The 22411-nt window shown below is 44.4% G+C and overlaps 1 protein-coding gene across 1 annotated transcript; it reads right to left on the bottom strand.

Annotated features, from left to right (window-relative positions):
- Nucleotides 1-502: 502 nt before the first annotated feature.
- LOC110521245 (brevican core protein-like) lies at nt 503-17765 on the bottom strand. Its single transcript, XM_036969276.2, has 16 exons — nt 17693-17765; nt 16839-17222; nt 16078-16252; nt 15680-15807; nt 12013-12306; nt 11312-11611; nt 10724-10898; nt 10017-10144; nt 8954-9247; nt 8560-8661; nt 6504-8108; nt 5218-5376; nt 3969-4051; nt 3609-3753; nt 2785-2967; nt 503-2483 (listed from the first exon to the last, which is right to left on the bottom strand). Exons 1-16 carry the CDS (start codon nt 17763-17765, stop codon nt 2392-2394), a joined length of 4320 nt encoding a protein of 1439 aa, XP_036825171.2. The 3' UTR covers nt 503-2391.
- Between the last annotated feature and the right edge of the window lie 4646 nt (nt 17766-22411).

Below are 22411 nucleotides of genomic sequence, written 5' to 3'. Positions count from 1 at the left end.
GCCCCGGGCTATCCGTAAAATAAAATAAACAACACAAATTGTGCCATCTGGTTTGCATAATATAAGGAATTTGAAAGGATTTATACTTTTACGTTTGTTACTTAAGTATATTTTAGCAATTGCATTTATTTTGAGACTTAAGTATATTTAAAACCAAATATTTTTAGACTTTTACTCAAGTATTATTTTACTGGGTGACTCACTTTTACTTGAGTAATTTTTTATGACGGTATCTTTACTTTTACTCAGGTAGGACAATTGAGCTTAGTGAGCCCTCTATCTATCTTCATGTTCTGAATTCTTTGGGGGGAAATATCCATGATGACAGCACAATACTGTGCCATTATGGTATAGAGCTGGAGAAACAATGTTGGATATTCAGAAACAGACAAACATTGCTCTTCTTTACATACAGGAGTTGTTCCCTATTTGGTCATAAGATCCAACACTAGGAAAAAAAGCTAATTAACAAACATTAAAAACAACAGAAAAAATACCCTAATTATCATAAAAACTATATTTAACAATGTGCTTGACTTCAGAGTATCCAGCTGCAATCCCAAACACTTTTTTGCTCTGCCCAATGTCTTCCCTCAATTAGACCTGCACAAGTCTTCCCAAGGCACATAGTGACACTCAGAGATCAACATTGTCAGTCGGACTAAAAAATCATGTCGAATGCGCTTTGGTGTTTATATATACACTACCGGTCAAAAGTTTTAGAACACCTACTCATTCAAGGGTTTTTCTTTATTTTGACTATGTTCTACATTGTAGAATAATAGTGAAGACATCAAAACTATGAAATAACACATATGGAATCATGTAGTTACAAAAAAAGTGTTAAACAAATCAAAATATATTTTATATCTGAGATTCTTCAAATAGCCACCCTTTGCCTTGATGACAGCTTTGCACACTCTTGGCATTGTCTCAACCAGCTTCATGAGGTATATAGGTACTATAGTCACCTGGAATGCATTTCAATTAACAGGTGTGCCTTGTTAAAAGTTAATTTGTGGAATTTCTTTCCTTAATGGGTTTGAGCCAATCAGTTGTGTTGTGACAAGCTAGGGGGGGTGTACAGAAGATAGCTTATTTGGTAAAAGACCAAGTCCATATTATGTCAAGAACAGCTCAAATAAGCAAAGAGAAACGACAGTCCATCATTACTTTAAGACATGAAGGCCAGTCAATACAGAACATTTCAAGAACTTTGAAAGTTTCTTCAAGTGCAGTCGCAAAAATCATCAAGCGCAATAATGAAACTGGCTCTCATGAGGACCGCCACAGGAAAGGAAGACCCAGAGTTACCTCTGCTGCAGAGGATACGTTCATTATAGTTACCAGCCTCAGAATTTGCAGCCCAAATAAATGCTTCACAGAGTTCAAGTAACAGACACATCTCAACATCAACTGTTCAGAGGAGACGTGGGATTTAGGCCTTCATGGTTGAATTGCTGCAAAGAAACCACTACTAAAGGAAACATGATGGACATTAGACCGGTGGAAATCTGTCCTTTGGTCTGAGTCCAAATTTGCGATTTTTGGTTGGAATCGCCATGTCTTTGTGAGACTCAGAGTTGGTGAACGGATGATCTCCGCAGGTGTGATGGTGTGGGGGTGCTTTGCTGGTGACACTGTCAGTGATTTATTTAGAATTCAAAGGACACTTAACCAGCATGGCTACCACAGCATTCTGCAGCGATACGCCATCCCATCTGGTTTGAGCTTAGTGGGACTATCATTTGTTTTTCAACAGGACAATGACCCAACACACCTCCAGGCGGTGTAAGGGCTATTTGACCAAGAAGAGTGATGGAGTGCTGCATCAGATGACCTGGCCTCCCCAATCACCCGACCTCAACCCAGTTGAGATGGTTTGGGATGAGTTGGACCACAGAGTGAAGGAAAAACAGCCAACAGGTGCTCAGCATATGAACTCCTTCAAGACTGTTGGAAAAGCGTTCCTCATGAAGCTGGTTAAGAGTGTGCACAGATGTCATCAAGGCAAAAGGTGGCTATTTGAAGAGTCTAAAATATATTTTCATTTGTTTGACATCTTTTGGTTACTTCATGATTCCTTGTGCTTTGATGTCTTCACTATTATTCTACAACATAGAAAATAGTACAAAGAAAGAAAACCCTTGAATGAGTAGGTGTGTCAACTTTTGACTGGTACTGTTTTTATATACACATATATGGCGGGAATCAGGGGTGGAAATTGGGGAATGAAATCATTTTGACATGTAAAAAAAAAAAAAAGCTTTAGGTGATTTCAAGGATTTTTGGGGTAACTTGTTTTCCATTTCCATCCCTGGTGGGAATGTTGAGTATCAGCGTTTATATGCAAGAGTTTGGTTCTCTTTTAGTGTGTCCCTTCAGTCCTGTTTAGAGAAGCTTCCTCCATGACCGACTGTTGGCTGCTTTAGACCGTCTCCTGATGGACCTCTTGTGTAGCTTGTTGCTGGGTGTGGCACCGGCTGAGGGAGAGAGAGGCGCATTTTGATGACATCATGAAAATATTGCTGAATAACCATACAATAAAATGAATAAGGAAATTCCATAGTGCGTGGGGTATTGATAGTTTCTCATAACTCGCCATTTTAACTGTAATGTTATTGACTTGTTTCCCTAGAGATGTTTATTTCTCATGATGTATATATTTGTCACGCGTGTTGATGTTGTGTCTCCTGTGATGTCATCTGCATGGTTATTAAACGCTGATCTCGGATGGAAGTGGACGAGACACTGATGATTTAACAAGGAGCAGGTCAGACTCACGTTCTATACACTCCACCTGGGGCTCCTCCCACCGCCCGTCGGGACGGCAGCGTACAACAGGCGGGTGGCGCTGTGTGAAGCCTGCGTCACACTGGTAGCGGACTATAGAGTTGACAGGGTAACGGTCTCTTCTGCTGCCCATCGGCCTGGCGTTAGCCACCTCTGGGGGCGAGTGGCACATGACTGGGAAGAAAAGGGGAAACCAGAATAATTTGCCAAGATCATCATCATGTGTTTCCTACAAATAGTGAATGGGCCAACAATAAGGTTATTGGGGGGTACCAATTAGGTTTAACACACAGTTTTAACACGTTTAAAGGTGCAATATGCAGAAATTGCTCCGCCATTTCCTGGTTGCAATTTTTTTAATGGTTCTCCTAATTACAGTTTATATGACAAAACAAGCAATGTATAGTGTAGAGAATCACTGTACCATCCAAACCTCAGTAACCAAAAAAATATTGTATTTCCAACAGTTTGAAGCTGCTTTACAAAACCAAAAGAAAAAGAAGCATAGAAAATTAACGAGAAGCATAGAAATATAGCACATAGAACAGATCTACAGCTTCTTAGACTTGCTTTCAACGAGAATGACAGATCTATAACTCACATTTCTATGTGAATTTGGTTGTATTGCAGCTATAACACTTCATTTGACACTTGATTAACCCTGATTGGTGCATAGTGATGACAAGCACCTGCGGACATCCCTATATTTAAAAAAGCATAGTGCTATTTCTCTGTCCTGTTGGCTCAGTGACTGACAGCTGACTCAAAGAATGTGCTGTGCCCTCTGAACCTCAACCCCAAATCCCTGCTCCTACCAGGTCCACTCTTGCAGGTGAAGGGCAGGTGGTAGTTGCAGGGCACGTAGTTCCACTGGCCGTTCTCGTGCCAGATCATCACCACACAGTCCTCCCAAGAGTTAAAGTAGTTATCCGGCTGGTTGGGCCTCCAGTTCTCAAATTCCTGCATGTGAACACATCAAAATAGGACTGTTTGATTAGAAAGTAGGATCAAATGGAATGAACAAGTCAAATGCTAATTAAAATACTTCTTCTTCTTCTTCTTCTTCTATTTCATTTGTAGAGAGCATTTCCCATTGCGATGCACACAAAATCAAAGTAAAGTAGGAGATAAGAGTAGGGAGATACCTGAACTGGATAAAAAAAAAAAAAACTTACCAATGGACTGCCATCTGTCCAGCGGAACTCATTCTGCACGTCCTTGTCATCGAGTCCAATCCACTGATAGTCCTGAGCGTTAGCTAGATGGAGAAGAGAGCAGTGAACTGTCATGTATGTATCAGATATGTTAATGTCTGTGCTTAAAATAACTGAAACATACACACACACACACAGGACCAGCCATAGCCTTTTGGGGGCCCTAAGCGAGCAAAACATTTTAGTGGCCCCTCTCGATGGCGGAGAGTTTTGACGTTGTTACATACATTTCCGGCAATTCTACACATTTTGCCATGCATGAGCGTAGAGAAAACGTTGCAGTTTTGAAGACCCTTTTCTCCAATTCTACACATTTTGCCAAGATGTGGAGAGAACATTTCGCAATTGTATAACTAACTTCATGCAATTCTACACATTTTGCCATGACTTTCTGCAATTCTACACATTTTGCCATGACTTTCTGCAGTTCTACACATTTTGCCATGACTTTCTGCAATTCTACACATTTTGCCATGACTTTCTGCAATTCTACACATTTTGCCATGACTTTCTGCAATTCTACACATTTTACCATGACTTTCTGCAATTCTACACATTGTGCCATGACTTTCTGCAATTCTACACATTTTGCCATGACTTTCTGCAATTCTACACATTTTGCCATGACTTTCTGCAATTCTACACATTTTACCATGACTTTCTGCAATTCTACACATTGTGCCATGACTTTCTGCAATTCTACACATTTTGCCATGACTTTCTGCAATTCTACACATTTTGCCATGACTTTCTGCAATTCTACACATTTTGCCATGACTTATGCCATGTTAGTATGATATCTGAGTGAGAGTGACTAACAAAATCAATGGGGGCCCCCTGGAGGTCAGGGCTCCTGGAGGCCAGGGCCCCCTGGAGGTCAGGGTTCCTGGAGACCAGGGCCCCCTGGAGGTCAGGGCTCCTTGGAGGTCAGGGCTCCTTGGAGGTCAGGGCTCCTGGGGCTCCTGGAGGTCAGGGCTCCTGGAGGTCAGGGCCTCTTGGCTTGTGCCTTGCATGCCCAGTCAGTAGACTTTTTCTAGACTAACTGACTAATGTTAAAATGTTAGCCGACATGGCTAATTGAGTGACTGACATAGGAGGGAAATCTGCTGATGTCTAAACACATTTTGACATTGTTGTATTCTACCATTCTAACTCTCAACAGTAATCCCCACCCCCTTCCCCCCCGCACACATCCTATCTCTTTACTCACAGTTGACAAACTCCTGCTCCTGTTGGGAGGTGATGCTGACCAGGTGGCCGTTCAGCTCTTGGCAGCGCTGCTCAGCGTCAGGCCAGGTGTCTCTCTCTGCAAAGTGCAGGTAGCAGCTCCCCATGAATTCCACCCAGCCCTCGGCGCAGCCCTGCACCACTGCACACACAGACAGATAGATCGACACATTAACAAGTTTACTTTAGAAACTTAGATGTGTCTCAGCAGCCAGCCAATCTCCCTGCCGTCTTATTAAAGGAGTTTACTGAGACGGAGTGGAGCCTACTGGGAGAATCAAATCAAAGTTGATTTGTCACATACACAGGATACAGCAGGTATAAACAGTACAGAGAAATGCCTACCTGCAAGCTCTCCTCAACAGTGCAGAATATATCGCAATAAGAAAGAAATGTCAAATCAAAAATAGAACAAGTAACGAAAAAAGTAGTATCACAGTAATAACTTGTGGTAGAATATGTAGACTACATGACCTATTATATACATTAGGACTGTGCTATTTCAGGTATCCTGAACAAAAACATAAACACAAATTGTATCATGAACTGACATTTTGTGCAGAAATTTGTTTACCGGTACATCCCTGTTAGTGAGCATTTCTCTTTTGCCATGATAATCCATCCACCTGACAGGTGTGGCATATCAAGACGCTGATTAAACAGCATGATCATTACACAGGTGCACCTTGTGTTGGGGACAATAAAAGGCCACTCTAAAATGTGCAGTTTTGTCACACAACACAATGTCACAGATGTCACAAGATTTGAGGAAGCATGCAGTTGGCATGCTGACTGCAGGAATGTCCAGCAGAGCTATTGCCAGATGATTTAATGTTCATTTCCCTACCATAAACTGCCTCCAACATTGTTTTAGAGAATTTGGCAGTATGTGCAACCGGCCTCACAACCGCAGACCATGTGTCACCACTCCAGCTCAGGGGGGTGCTGAGGAGTATTTCTGTCTGTAATAAATCCCTTTTGTGGGGAAAAACCTTTCTGATTGGCTTGGCCTGGCTCCCAAGGGGGTGGGCCTATGCCCTCCCAGGCCCAGCCATGGCTGCACCCCTGCCCAGTCATGTGAAATCCATAGATTAGGGCCTAATTAATTTATTTCAGTTGACTTCTTTCCTTGTACGAACTGCAACTCAGTAAAGACGTTGTAATTGTTGCATGTTGCGTTTATATTTTTGTTTAGTATACATGCTGTAACTACTGACCTATAGAACACTTCTAAAGTACTATACTGTACTATCCCTTTAAGCAACATACCGTACACTACAGCAGGCTCCTCCACCACAGCAGGGGTTACCATCGAGACGACGGGTGCTGTCGTCATGCTAGGGAAGACTGCCGATGGTGCCGTGACATAGATTGTCTCCGTGGAACCTCCCAGCCCTTTCTGCTCTTGGCCTTCCTCCAAAACATCCAGCTCATCCCCTCTGTCTATGTTGCCAAGACTGCCGATTTTCTCTGGGTAACTCATGGTTGAACCAGGCAGCAGCACTACAGACAGGCCCTCTACAAATGGTGACTCCCCCAGGGAGAGCCCACTGGCCGAGGTGCTCCCTTCATGTTGGCTACTGCTGTCTCCACTGACCTCTACGTAACCCCGTCCCTGCTCCGGACGCTGCTCCCCTTGACGTGCCGTCACCTCCATCATCCCGTCATCTGTCAGGAAGATGACCTCGTGGCCTGAATGGGATTCGTCCCTGCTGGATGGGAATCCAGAGCCACTGTGAAAACCGGAGGGGAAACCGCTTGGAAACCCAGAAGAGAAGGTCTGGTAGCCGGAGACTTCCTGCTCTCCTGAGGGCTGACCAGTCAGGTCGATGAGACCTGGATGCGTGAAAGATATGTCAGGACTTCCGGAACCAGAGGTGCTGGTAACATCCCCGCTGAAAAGGCTATACGATCCAGACATTCCTCCGGAGCCACTGATGTCCACACCTCCTTTTCCAAACTCCTGTCCAGTAGGCTGCCGTTTGGAGATGTCCACCATCTCTCCGTCCACAATGATGATGACAGAGTCCCCGCTACCACTCAGGTCCCCAGATACTCCGCTGCCACTACCCGAGTGGGGAAGGACACTGGACGGTATCCCACCGCTGAACTCTCCCACCGCCACCCCAGATCCACTATCCCCAGACTCGTTGAACTCTCCCACTCCAGACCCACTATCCCCAGACCCGCTGAACTCTCCCACCCCGGATCCATTATCCCCAGACCCGCTGAACTCTCCCAACCCGGATCCACTATCCCCAGACCCACTGAACTCTCCCACCTCCACCCCGGATCCATTATCCCCAGACCCGCTGAACTCTCCCACCCCGGATCCACTATCCCCAGACTCACTGAACTCTCCCACCCCGGATCCACTATCCCCAGACCCGCTGAACTCTCCCACTCCGGATCCACTACCCCCAGACTCACGGAACTCTCCCACCCCGGATCCACTATCCCCAGACCCGCTGAACTCTCCCACCCCGGATCCACTATCCCCAGACCCGCTGAACTCTCCCACCCTGGATCCACTATCCCCAGACCCGCTGAACTCTCCCACCCCGGACCCACTATCCCCAGACCCGCTGAACTCTCCCACCCCGGACCCACTATCCCCAGACCCGACTTTCGGGAGGTAGGTGACAGTGGTACTCCCCTCTCCCGCCTCCTGAGGATCTCCAGAGCCAGAGCCGGACAAGACAGGTCCACTGCCCTCGAAGGTGACTTGGAAGCCAGACCCTGAGCCCTCGCCGCTTGCCCTACCAGATGTGTATCCACTATGGCCAGGCGTTCCACTGCCACTACCACTGGCAGAATGATCAGCTGAGGCTGAACCAGACACATCCACAGAGACAGGTGGCTTGATGGGGCTCACTGAGAAACCACAGAAGAAGAAGAACATGTAATAGTAACACACTGACTACAATACAGCTTGTGCATTCTGATTGAAATAGGCAAAAGGAAACTGAGAGGGGGGATACCTAGTCAGTTGTACAATGGAATGGCCTTCAACTGAAATGTGTTGTCCGCATTTCACCCAACCGCACCTCTGATTCAGAGAGGTGCAGGGGGCTACCATAATCGACGCCCACGTCTTCGGCGCCCGAGGAACAGTGGGTTAACTGCCTTGCTCAGGGGCAGAACGACAGATTTTTACCTTGTCAGGTCGGGGATTCGAATCGGGGAGTCGTTGGGCCAGTAACCTTTTGGCTGCCACTAGGCTACCAAAACTGTTACATTTGGTGTAGTCGGCAGGATACATGTACAGGAAGTACTAGTGGGGATATAGAAATACTGTAGACCTCGTAATAAAAATATATATTACCAGGCATCAGTTGGTCTGTTCTGGTTGTCATGTTGATCATTTCCTCCTGGACAACTAGAGTAACGTTGAGTCTGGTTTCAGTGTGAATAATCACCCGTTCCGCTACAAAACAAAGAACACCAACACAAAATCATTTTCTCACTTTTAACAGTGGCTGTATTTGTCATTATTAAAGCTTATGGCTCAATGTTTGTCTATATTATATGTTATATTATATGTTTGTCTATACTATATTATGCTTAATCAGTTGAGATTTAACAGGAACCATTTTGGTAACGAGTTCTAAGTAAATTACGCAATCTGGTAAGAATTCCTCTAATTGTCACAGATTGTAATTATCACAACCTTTGGTGGGTTTCGCAACTCTCTCCATGACTCAGATCCAAACTCATACCTCTGAAGCAGTATGCATCGTATCTGGAGTGCTGGTCTGGGTTTTCTGTCTGGTTGGGGAAGGCGTAGATGGTGTGTACCCCGGCCTTGCCGCCTCCACAGTGGGGCCTTGGGACATGGATGGGGTAGCGGACGCTGCGATCCTGCAGCCAGCCTGGACGGCACTTGTCGTAGCCCTGTCTCCAGGCGGCATAGAGCTGCCCTGTGGTGGCTAGCGTGGTGTTGAGCTTCTGGCAGTGGGCTACGGCCTCCTCATAGGAGAAGCTGTCATAGTCACTGGAATAGAACAGCTCCCCTGGGAAGTGAGGGAGAAGAGTGAGCAGGTTGTTTTACTCAGGAGTGATGGTTCACTTTACATCTTCTGCTATGGTCTGTAGAAGAAGACAAAATCACTTTACATCTGAAGCTAAGGTCTGTAGAAGAAGAAGTCAGTTTACATCTGAAGCTAAGGTCTGTAGAAGAAGAAGTCAGTTTACATCTGAAGCTAAGATCTGTAGAAGAAGAAGAAGTCAGTTTACATCTGAAGCTAAGGTCTGTAGAAGAAGAAGTCACTTTACATCTGAAGCTAAGGTTTGTAGAAGAAGAATAAATCACTACATCTGAAGCTAAGGTTTGTAGAAGAAGAAGAATTCACTACATCTGAAGCAAAGGTTTGTAGAAGAAGAAGAAATCACTACATCTGAAGCTAAGGTTTGTAGAAGAAGAAGAATTCACTACATCTGAAGCAAAGGTTTGTAGAAGAAGAAGAATTCACTACATCTGAAGCTAAGGTTTGTAGAAGAAGAAGAAATCACTACATCTGAAGCTAAGGTTTGTAGAAGAAGAAGTCACTTTACATCTGAAGCAAAGGTTTGTATAAGAAGAAGTCACTTTACATCTGAAGCTAAGGTTTGTAGAAGAAGAAGAAGTCACTCTACATCTTAAGCTAAGGTCTGTAGAAGAATAATAATAAAATAATCACTATATCTGAAGCTAAGGTCTGTAGATGAAGAAGATGATGATGAAGAATAAGCAGAAGAAGAAGAATCAGCAGAAGAATAGGGTCCATGGGCCATGTCTCTCACCCTTGAGGCGGTCCACATAGCAGTAGACGTCATATTGCTCAGTAGCAGGTCTCAAGCCATAGGACCTCACCCCTGGGACATTCTCCAGGTTGCCTGAACACTTATCTCTGGGAGACAGGATGGGGTACCTGAAGGTCAGGGTTGGTGGTAAATGTGTGGTTAGAAAACAGTCATACTTCTGTCCTCTTTAATACAAGCAGTCTTGGAAGTAGAGTTTAATCATTCAGGAAATGTTCCCAAAGTTCCAACATTTCTCAGATATCCCAGTCAGAAGATTTCTGGAACCATAAGGGAATATGCAGGAATTCTCCAAGGAATCCTCCAAGGAATTCTCAAAGCAATTCTCCACGGAATCCTCCAAGGAATTCTCCAAGGAATCCTCCAAGGAATTCTCCAAGGAATCCTCCAAGGAATTCTCCAAGGAATTCTCCAAGGAATCCTCCAAGGAATTCTCCAAGGAATCCTCCAAGGAATCCTCCAAGGAATCTTCCAAGGAATCCTCCAAGGAATTCTCCAAGGAATCCTCCAAGGAATTCTCCAAGGAATCCTCCAAGGAATCCTCCAAGGAATTCTCCAAGGAATACTCCAAGGAATCTTCCAACAGGGATTTCTGAAAAACCCAGGACCGTGAATAAAGTTTGCAGAATTTTGTAACCCTACTGAGAGGGCCACCTTTTGACTACTGAGATTCACACTATCTATCTCACCTGACAGTCTGGTCCCTGAGCCAGCCTGCATCACAGTGGTGGAGCCCTGCCTCGTAGGCTGCCTGTAGCTGCTGGGAGCTGGCGATGACCGCACCCACACTCTGACAGGCCATCTGGGCTTCCACGAAGGACATGGCATAGCGACTGGAGTCAGCACGGTAGTGAAACACCACACCTATAGAGAGGGACAGAAGGAGGGATGGAAGGAGGAGTACGGAGAGAAGGAGGGGGAGAGAAGGCAGGGAAGAGACAGACCGAACCAAAGACAGAATTTAAGTTATTACACTTGAAAATGAAAATGGCAACTACTGCTGGCAGGTAGCCTAGTGGTTAAGAGCGTTAGGCCAATAACCAAAAGGTTGCTGGTTTGAACCCCAGAACTGACTAGGTGCCCTTGAGCAAGGCACTTAATTGTAATGGTACTTATAAATTGCTCTGGATAAGCTGGGGCCTGTTTTGGTTTTTGCCCTAGAACTACACAGCTGATTCAAATAATGAAAGCTTGATGATGAGTTGGTTATTTGAATCAGCTGTGTAGTGCTAGGGAAAAAAGCCAAAACGTGCACCTGGGGGGCACAATACACTAACCTGTAGGAGCCATGGCAGTGTCATTGTCATGAGGGAACTCGAAGCCCACATCAGGATTAGCTGTCACCCTGCTAATAATCCCTTCCCCCGCGACCGGGGTAACCTTCGTAACCGTGTCAGTCACAGTGGGTGGGACGGGTAAGGTCGGTGCCATGGTGATGGTGTCCAGGGGGGCTTGGGTCAGCACCTCCCCCCTTGCCTCAGTTTCAGGGGCGGTGGTTAGCCCTGGATAGACCATAGGACTGGCTGTGATGGTGGCCACCTCTGGGAACGGGGTGGTCTTGCCTACACCGTCGTCCTCTAATGAATTAGATCATTGGCAGCAGGTAAAGTTAAAGCCACACTCTGGCATACTGGAAATCACTCTGTTTTTTTAACAAAACACATGTAATCCACAGGGCCTTTTTGCTGTATAAGGAAGTGATTCCTTTTCTAACACTATAACAATTTACTTGTGACCTCTTTTTTAACTATTTTTGCTGGCTTGACCAAGTACAGTAGTTCAAGCTTGAAGAGATCGACAGCAACAGTGGTGCATTATGGGATATGTGCTTCTACACCTGCATTGCTTGCTGTTTGGGGGTTTAGGCTGGGTTTCTGTACAGCACTTTGAGATATCAGCTGATGTAAGAAGGGCTATATGAATACATTTGATTTGATTTGATATGCAGTCTTCAGATATAATCTGGTGGCTGGGTTACCTTGGTAGCAGATAGCATCATAGTGGGAGTCCGGGTAGGGGTAGCCTGTCTGGTTAGGGAACAGGTACACGGTCCTCACTCCCAGTAGTCCTCCACCACACTGGGGCCTGACAATATTGATGGGGTAGCGCACACTCCCGTCTGCCAGCCAGCCCGCGTTACACACGTCCATGCCAGACTTCCAGGCCAGGTACAGCTGCCCTGTGGTGGCAAGCTTGGCCCCTAGTTTGGCACACTGGTCCATTGCCTGGTAGAAAGTGAACTTCTCCACAGACATGGAGTAGAACACTCTGCCTGGGGAAGGCAAAGAGTGAGAAACACAGACTCAGGCGGTCAAACAGATAGATATGAAAGTGCAGCAATTGTCCTTGCAGTAACTACTGCCAGTAAAAATACTTGTTTTTAGGGGAAGAGGTTCAAATCGGTCAATGTGCACTTGAGCAAGGCACTTAATCCTAATTGCTCCTGTAAATCTCTTTGGACAAGAGAATATGCTAAAGGAATAAAATGTAAATGTAAAATAATTTGAGAAACAGATAACGAATTGAGGAGAGTAGACTATGTACTCTGTTCTTCAAAGCTGAGGGAGCTGTCTTGACACTGAGCAGAAGCTAAATTCATCCCCATTTAACTGCAGAGTCATCCACAGCACACACAGCAACTATACTGAACAAAAACATAAATGCAACATGCAACAATTTGAATGATTTTACTGAGTTGCAGTTGATATTAGGAATTCAGTCAGTTTAAATAAATAAATTAGGCCCTAATCTATGGATTTCAGATGACTGGGCAGGGTGCAGCCATGGGTAGGCCTGGGAGGGCATAGGCCCACCCACTTGGGAGCCAGGCCCACCCACTGGGGAACCAGGCCAGCCAATCAGAATTCGTTTTTTTAGTAGGGCTTTATCAGCTGTCCGGAGGGGCTGGTCTCCGACGATCCCGCAGGTGAAGAAGCCGGATGTGGAGGTCCTGGGCTGGCATGGTTACATGTGGTCTGTGGTTGTGAGGCTGGTTGGACTTACTGCCAAATTCTCTAAAATGACTTTGTAGGCGGCTTATGGTAGAGAAATTAACATTCAATTCTCTGGCAAGACCTCTGGTGTACATTCCTGCAGTCTGCATTTGAATGTAATGATCATGCTGTTTAATAAGCTTATTGATATGCCACACCTATCAGGTGAATGGATAATGCTTAATAACGGGAATGTAAACAACATTTGAGCGAAATAAGGTTTTTGTGCGTATGGACAATTTCTGGGATCTTTTATATTTTATTTCAGCTCAAGAAACATGGGATCAACACTTTACATGTTGCATTTATATTTTTGTTCAGTATATATGAAACAGTCCTATTGTTTTTGTATTTTTCTCGTTTTGACCATGTTGTGGGTGAGGAGCGGGACTGCTGTCCACCTATTGAATATAGCTGTTATAAATCACTTAAAGTGGAACTGACGTGGTTTTAACTACTTTGCACATATGAAACTATCAGTTATTCATAATATCAGTAAGAAAATATATGAAATTCCCAGTTTATTTTTCAAAACAAACTTTTACGAGGTTTGACAAAAATGCTGTGATTGTTGGCAGAATAGATGGATGCCGTTCAATGCATGTGTCACGCCCTGGCCTTAGTATTCTGTGTGTTCTTTTTATGTTGGTTAGGCCAGGGTGTGACATGGGTGATTAATGTGTCTTGTTTTGTCTAGGGGTTTTGTAGTCTATGGGGTTGTGTTCAGTTGAGTGTTCTAGGTAAGTCTATGGTTGCCTGGAGTGGTTCTCAATCAGAGGTAGGTGTTTATCGTTGTTTCTGTTTGGGAACCATATTTAGGCAGCCATATTCTTTAGGTATCTTGTGGGCGATTGTTCCTGTCTCAGTGTTTTGCACCAGTTAGGACTGTTTCGGTTTTTCCACGTTTTCTATTTTGTATAGTGTTCACGTTTTCATCTTTCATTAAGGATGTTTATAAATAACCACGCTGCATTTTGGTCCGCCTCTCCTTCCCAGGAAGAAAACCGTTACAGCATGATTAATATAATTCACCAATAGATTTCTTCATAGTCCCAAAATATTGCTATCAGGTTGTAAATCACAGCTGGCCTGGAACATTGTTTGCTGTCACAACCCATTCGGGATGCACTGTTTCAGTTTCAATGACTCAATATAACTGTTTAACTAAGGCTGGGAATGTCAATACAATCGAACTAGCAAGGGCAATGATCACAAGTCAGTCATAACTTGGCTAATAGGCTTACGTAATAATAGGCTAGTAATAACGTGGCTAATAGGCTAGCTTACGTAATAATAGGCTAGTAATAACGTGGCTAATAGGCTAGCTTACGTAATAATAGGCTAGTAATAACGTGGCTAATAGGCTAGCTTACGTAATAATAGGCTAGTAATAACATGGCTAATAGGCTAGCTTACGTAAAAATAGGCTAGTCATAAAATGGCTAATAGGCTAGCTTACGTAATAATAGGCTAGTAATAACGTGGCTAATAGGCTAGCTTACGTAATAATAGGCTAGTAATAACGTGGCTAATAGGCTAGCTTACGTAATAATAGGCTAGTAATAACATGGCTAATAGGCTAGCTTACGTAATAATAGGCTAGTAATAACATGGCTAATAGGCTAGCTTACGTAATAATAGGCTAGTAATAACGTGGCTAATTGGCTAGCTTACGTAATAATAGGCTAGTAATAACATGGCTAATAGGCTAGCTTACGCAATAATAGGCTAGTCATAACATGGCTAATAGGCTAGCTTACGTAATAATAGGCTAGTCATAACATGGCTAATAGGCTAGCTTACATAATAATAGGCTAGTCACAACATGGCTAATAGGCTAGCTTACGTAATAATAGGCTAGTCATAACATGGATAATAGGCTAGCTTACGTAATAATAGGCTAGCTTACGTAATAATAGGCTAGTAATAACGTGGCTAATAGGCTATGTGTCAAGCAAGGACACACAAAGGATTTCAAATGAGTCAACACTTGGGTCATCCACTTTATGAAAGGACAGTCTGATGCGCTTGCATAAGTGAATTCAACTTCAATTGCGCTGCCTTCATGTGTCCCGTTTTCAGCGCACAGTGGAGGGAAAGTTTACAGACACATGCCACAGTCCTATCTAGGCTGCTAAAATGTTGCAGTCTAGCTTAGGTTTTTAAAGCTTGACAATTAATTCATAATTTATCAAATAAAATAAAACCTGCAACAGAAAAACATGTATGCCTTTAATAATAGCTCATTTGCATATAGGCCTACTAGCTCTGATTGGCTATGGCGCACCGGTCTGCGTAGACACTGGTCCTGGACAAGACAGACGTTTTTATTAGGTTTTATTTACTGCAGTGTCTATTATTTGTCCAAACGCACAGCAGCTTTCCCACTCTATATTGCGATAGAATTTTTCACAAATGCCTTACTCTATGTCATTGGCAATCATTCTATGAAAGTATGAAAAATGACTATCTAAGTTATTGCTTGTTAGATTATTTTAAGTGTCATATTATTTCTCGGGGTATGTAGGAACAGATTTAAATAAGTTCTCATGTTGCTAAAATACTGTCAGTTCTACTTTAACAGTGATGTTTATCTATGTACGCCACAAAACAGCTTGTATAATGACCATGACCAGCTACAGTGTAGTGTACCTGACATCTTCTGTGCAAAGCAGTACACGTCATAGGTCTCGTTGACCTCTCTCAAGCCGTAGGTTCGCACTCCCGGGAACTCATCCTTGTCTCCAAAGCAACCCTCCCGAGGCTCATGGATGGGGTACCTTGAGTAGATCACGTAAGATGGCAAAGGAAGAATAAAATGCATACACGTCAGGCCGTCAATTAGTTTACTTTGAATCCCAAATGGTTATAACATGTCTTTGCTCAATGCCAACCCATGCTCTAGAATAACATTCCCCACGAAACCCTTCAGGGCTGTACTAATTTCTTCATTTTTACTGTACTGGATATACACACTGGGTGCCAACACATCGAAGATGGTTTCCCTAAAACAGTAACGACAGTACACAATTTAGTATATCACAATTGACCTGACTGTTTGGTCAGAGAGCCACCCAGCGTCACATTGGTGGAAGCCATCGTCAAAGGCAGCCTGTAGTTGTGCTGGGGTGGCGATGGTGGCACTGTTCTGGATACAGGCAGCCTTGGCCCTCTCAAAGTTCAGAGTGTAGCGCGTCGAGATGGCTCGGTAGTGGAACACAATACCTGGAGAAGAGAGAACACATCGCCCTCACCGTCATGTTATACTGAGTATTATTCCATTTCAGAGGATTGGCTTGTGTATAACAGGACGAGTAAGAGGATGTTTGACACGGCTGGGATCAATTCCATTTTGATTCAATCAATTCTGGAAGTAAACTGAAATTCAAATTCAAATTTTTCTCAATGATTTGGAATTGGAAACAGTTTACTTCCTGAATGGGTTGAATCGAAAAGGAATTGACCCCAAACGTGTCAAAATCCTTTTCTACTGATTTACATAAGATGTGTACTCACTGTGGAGGAGTTTCACGCACATTCACAGCACATTATACACTTGGTGGTTTGAGCCCTAAATGCTTATTGGCTGACAGCCGTGGAAAAGCCCTTAGCCATGGTACTTTGGCCATATATCACACCTCATCTTGCCTTATTGCTTAATTATACAATACTCTTCCCCATATAATATAATAAATAAAAAATTATAATAATTAAACAAACCATGGAATTTGACTTTCTGTTTACTTCCAGAATGGACTGAATCGAAAGAGAATTGACCCCAATAACCCTGATATTTGGTTTAGGTGCATACCTTGAACCTGGATGTCCACCCAGTCATAGTTATTCTCGATGCCGTGCATGACCTCACAGCGATAAGTGCCTGAGTCCTTGGCACGCAGTTCTGTGATCTCCATGGTGACGTCGGTGGGCACCAGCGGGTAGTTGACCATGGTGACCCGGTCTAGGTACTCCGTCTCCACGTGAACTTTGCCCTCTGAAGCCAGCAGTATGAGGGTGGCCTTGCCCTTGGTGACGTAGGTCCACTTGATGCGGTGGGACAGGGGGGTGACAGTGGGTGCGCCGGGGTCGTTGACCATGTTGTCCTGGAAATAGCAGGGCACAACCACCTTGGTGCCCATCAGAGGGCGCAGCGGCACCTCCACGGGAATGCTGACACTCAGGTTACTGTCGAGATCTGGGGAGGAGAGTATGAGACACCTTTTTTTTTTTACAACATATTTGCATCTACTTGGATGGAAGATACTTTCTAACTGTCACACTGCTCATGAGAAGCACACGCAGGAAGATGTTTGACGAAGTGAAGTAATATGGTGGACGTAGTGGCTGTTTCTTTTCAGTAAAGTAGAGTCATGTCATCTGCCTGCATTATTCCAAACCCTATCCCGGAGAGACTAAAAACCTTGCTACTTTTACATTTGCCGTCGGCGGTGGCCAGTACACATACAGTATATAACAGGAGCTCCGCTTGAATAGCTAGAACTGCAACCTTCCCCTGTTTGAATGCAAAGGCATCCTTCCATTGGTCCTTCCTGGATGTGGATTGGATCTGATTGGACGAAAGCAGCGGGAGTGCGAAACCTTTCTTACACCCATCTATCTGTGTTTGATCAGGGATCAATAATAGGGATGTCAGATTACACATACCGCCGGGGTCTTCAAATGATATAGTTGAGGTGATGAAGGGAAGACACACACACAGTAGGAGCAAGGTGATCATGGTTGACCTGTTATGGAAGAAAGAACTGTCAGTAAAACAAATGGTTGTCTGAAATGGTTGATTGGTTGTCTGAAATGGTTGATTGGTTGTATGAAATGGTTGATTGGTTGTATGAAATGGTTGATTGGTTGTCTGAAATGGTTGATTGGTTGTATGAAATGGTTGATTGGTTGTATGAAATGGTTGACTGGTTGTCTGAAATGGTTGATTGGTTGTATGAAATGGTTGATTGGTTGTCTGAAATGGTTGATTGGTTGTATGAAATGGTTGACTGGTTGTCTGAAATGGTTGACTGGTTGTCTGAAACGGTTGATTGGTTGTCTGAAATGGTTGATTGGTTGTCTGAAATGGTTGATTGGTTGTCTGAAATGGTTGATTGGTTGTATGAAATGGTTGAATGGTTGTCTGAAACGGTTGATTGGTTGTCTGAAATGGTTGATTGGTTGTCTGAAATGGTTGATTGGTTGTCTGAAATGGTTGATTGGTTGTCTGAAATGGTTGATTGGTTGACTGGTTGACTGAAATGATGAATTTTTTTAAATGAATGAAGCAAATGAATGAAAACATTTTTGTTTTTCTTGGCCACCGTGCTTCTACATCTGCATTTCTTGCTATTTTAAGTTTTAGGCTGGGTTTCTGCATAAGCACTGTGTGACCTCTGCTGCTGTAAAAAAAGGGCTTTATAAATACATTTGATTTGATTTGATTCTGACCAAATGACACAACCTTACACATTTACTATAATGACTTGTGAATGAAAATATTATTGATTGGCGAATGGCTAAATATTTTAAGATGGGTTTCAAAGGTGTGGCAAAACCTTAATTAGACAACAAACACTTGCTGTTCTGTGTTTGAATGATTCCAGCTGGTCTGGTGGGAAGAGTTTTAGCAGAGTTTATTCATGCTCCCATACACCACAGCTCCTTTCCCCCTTAGTCTCACCATATTCACACAGGCAAAAGTCTACTGTATATCAGTACAGGCTGGATGTGTACTGTGTGATACCAACCCCTTGTATATCAGTAAAAAAAAAAAAATGTAACCTTTAATTAACTAGGCAAGTTCTCATTTACAATGACTCCCTACCCCGGCCAAACCCCGGACGACGCTGGGCCAATTGTGCGCCGCCCTATGAGACTCCCAATCACTGCCAGATGTGACACAGCCTGGATTGGAACTAAGGACTGTAGTGACGCCACTTGCATTGAGATAGCGCCACTCGGGAGAGGTAGGCTGGTTGTGTACTGTGTGATACCAGCCCCTTGTAAATCAGTATAGGTTGGTTGTGTACTGTGTGATACCAGCCCCTTGTAAATCAGTATAGGTTGGTTGTGTACTGTGTGATACCAGCCCCTTGTAAATCAGTATAGGTTGGTTGTGTACTGTGTGATACCAGCCCCTTGAGAAAAGTGGAAACATGATGTCAAATGTCACTCTCCCATTCTCAAATACCACACACATGTTCATCAAGGAATAAAACCCCTCTGTCCCTGGCACAGGAAAGGTTCTTGGTGCAAAAATATATATTTTTCTTGAATATATACATCATACGAGGTCTTCATATGTGACCCTGCCTAGTGTATGTCCAGGGTGGAGATAGGATAGAGGACAACCTTCCAACCTGTGGTGCTGAGGGTGGATACTAAATAGGTTTTAACTCCCAAGCTACTTTGTGAATCTTTTGTGCCATTTACGTCCAGTATCCTTACTGCTGTTACGACCCTGGGGATTAGGACTACCACCCTGAGGATAATAACAGCGACCCTGAGGATAACGACCAAAACCCTGAGAATAATAACTGCGACCCTGAGGATAATAACGATGACCCTGAGGATAATAACCACAACCCTGAGGATAATAACGACAACCCTGAGGATAATAACGACGACCCTGAGGATAATAACGATGACCCTGAGGATAATAACCACAACCCTGAGGATAATAACGACACCCTGAGGATAATAACGACGACCCTGAGGATAATAACGACGACCCTGAGGATAATAACGATGACCCTGAGGATAATAACCACAACCCTGAGGATAATAACGACGACCCTGAGGATAATAACGACGACCCTGAGGATAATATTCATGACCCTGAGGATATTAACGACGACTCTGAGGATAATAACGACGACCCTGAGGATAATAACGACGACCCTGAGGATAATAACGACGACCCTGAGGATAATAACGACGACCCTGAGGATAATAACGACGACCCTGAGGATAATAACCACGACCCTGAGGATAATAACGACGACCCTGAGGGTAATAACGACGACCCTGAAGATAATAACAACAACCCTGAGGATAATAACGACGACCCTGAGGATAATAACGACGACCCTGAGGGTAATAACGACGACCCTGAAGATAATAACGACGACGCTGAGGGTAATAACGACGACCCTGAGGATAATAACGACGACCCTGAGGGTAATAACGACGACCCTGAAGATAATAACGACGACGCTGAAGATAATAACGACGACCCTGAGGGTAATAACGACGACCCTGAAGATAATAACGACGACCCTGAGGATAATAACGACGACCCTGAGGATAATAACGACGACCCTGAGGGTAATAACGACGACCCTGAAGATAATAACGACGACGCTGAAGATAATGACAACGACGCTGAGGATAATATTCATGACCCTGAGGATAATATTCATGACCCTGAGGATAATATTCATGACCCTGAGGATAATAACGACGACCCTGAGGATAATAACGATGACCCTGAGGATAATAACCACAACCCTGAGGATAATGACCACAACCCTGAGGATAATGACCACAACCCTGAGGATAATGACCACAACCCTGAGCATAATATTCACGACCCTGAGGATAATAACCACAACCCTGAGGATAATGACACGACCCTAAGGATAATAACCACAACCCTGAGGATAATTAAAGTTTACAGGGAGGTCAGAGTAAATCAGAGCCCACTAAAGTCAGTCTCCCAAGTTCAAAGGTCATTCCACTCAATCAAATCAAATTGTATTGGTCACATACACATATTTAGCAGATGTTATTGCGGGTGTAGCGAAATGCTTGTGTTTTCGACTCTGTAGATACAACAGCAATGTTGTTGGTCACATACGTCACACTCCTAGACAAGCTCTCACACACACGCAAAGTTTTATTAGAGAGCTGACTGGGTTTTATTAGAGATCTGACTGGGTTTTATTACAGATCAGACTGGGTTTATTAGAGATCAGACTGGGTTTTATTAGAGATCAGACTGGGTTTTAATAGAGATCTGACTGGGTTTTATTAGAGACCAGACTGGGTTTTTATTACAGATCTGACTGGGTTAATTTAGAGATCTGACTGGGTTCATTTAGAGATCAGACTGGGTTCATTTAGAGATCAGACTGGGTTTTATTAGAGATCAGACTGGGTTTTAATAGAGATCAGACTGGGTTTTATTACAGATCTGGCTGGGTTCATTTAGAGATCTGACTGGGTTTTAATAGAGAGGAAACACTAATGGTACATGACATGGCATATCACCAGAGCCGTAGGTCAGAGATAAACCTCCAGATAAATCCTAAAATGAGCTATATTCTTCATTACTCATATCAAATCAAATCCTCTTATTTAGGACAGTGACTTTCTCTGGAACTCTGAAAATGGGAACCACTAAATCTGTTTCAAGCCAACACCTCACCACTCAGAATGGCCAACCAAAACTCTACTCTCTATCTCTCCACAGAGTATCCTACCAATGAACTCACATGCCTTTAAGGCCATCCTCCAACCGTCCTGATGTAAGCTCCCACTGTGAGCCAGCCAGGCCTGGGGAGGCTAGTCGTGTAGGACTTCTACCCCTTCTACAGTATCTCCATTCAGCCAGTGTGGTCTGTTCCGTTCCCCTAAGAGGTGGAGGCCAATATGGCCCAGGTTTGCTCCTGCTGTGGTTGAGCCCTGTGATGACACTACGGTTCTAAGATTATTTTAGCCTTAAAATGCTTTTGGGAAACCGGGCCCTAGTCTGTTCCTGCTGTGCTGGGAGTGTGGATGCACTGGGCCCTGAGAGTATGGATGAATGCAGGGCCCTGGGAGTGAGGGATGAATGCAGGGGCCTGGGAGTGAGGGATGAATGCAGGGGCCTGGGAGTGAGGGATGAATGCAGGGCCCTGGGAGTATGGATGAATGCAGGGCCCTGTGAGTGAGGGATGAATGCAGGGGCCTGGGAGTGAGGGATGAATGCAGGGCCCTGGGAGTGAGGGATGAATGCAGGGCCCTGGGAGTATGGATGAATGCAGGGCCCTGAGAGTATGGATGAATGCAGGGCCCTGAGAGTGAGGGGTGAATGCAGGGCCCTGGGTGTATGGATGAATGCAGGGCCCTGGGAGTGAGGAATGAATGCAGGTCCCTGAGAGTATGGATGAATGCAGGGCCCAGAGAGTGAGGGATGAATGCAGGGCCCTGGGAGTGAGGGATGAATGCAGGGCCCTGAGAGTGAGGGATGAATGCAGGGCCCTGGGAGTGAGGGATGAATGCAGGGCCCTGAGAGTGAGGGATGAATGCAGGGCCCTGGGAGTGAGGGATGAATGCAGGGCCCTGCGAGTGAAGGGTGAATGCAGGGCCCTGGGTGTATGGATGAATGCAGGGCCCTTG

Source organism: Oncorhynchus mykiss, chromosome 4 (assembly GCF_057628025.1).
Source record: "Oncorhynchus mykiss isolate SJ-2025 chromosome 4, ASM5762802v1, whole genome shotgun sequence".
In the NCBI taxonomy this organism is placed as follows: Eukaryota; Metazoa; Chordata; class Actinopteri; order Salmoniformes; family Salmonidae; genus Oncorhynchus; species Oncorhynchus mykiss.
The sequence above is the reverse complement of the archived record's forward strand: the minus strand, read 5'-3'. Positions and strand labels throughout refer to the sequence as shown.

Coding starts and splice junctions, on each gene's coding strand:
- LOC110521245 (XM_036969276.2), bottom strand. CDS start 17,765: ATGATCACCTTGCTCCTACTGTGTGTGTGTCTTCCCTTCATCACCTCA. Junction 10,145..10,723: donor CTCAGGGACCAGACTGTCAG/GTGAGATAGATA, acceptor CCTGACCTTCAG/GTACCCCATCCTGTCTCCCA. Junction 2,968..3,608: donor CACCTGCAAGAGTGGACCTG/GTAGGAGCAGGG, acceptor TTTTCTTCCCAG/TCATGTGCCACTCGCCCCCA.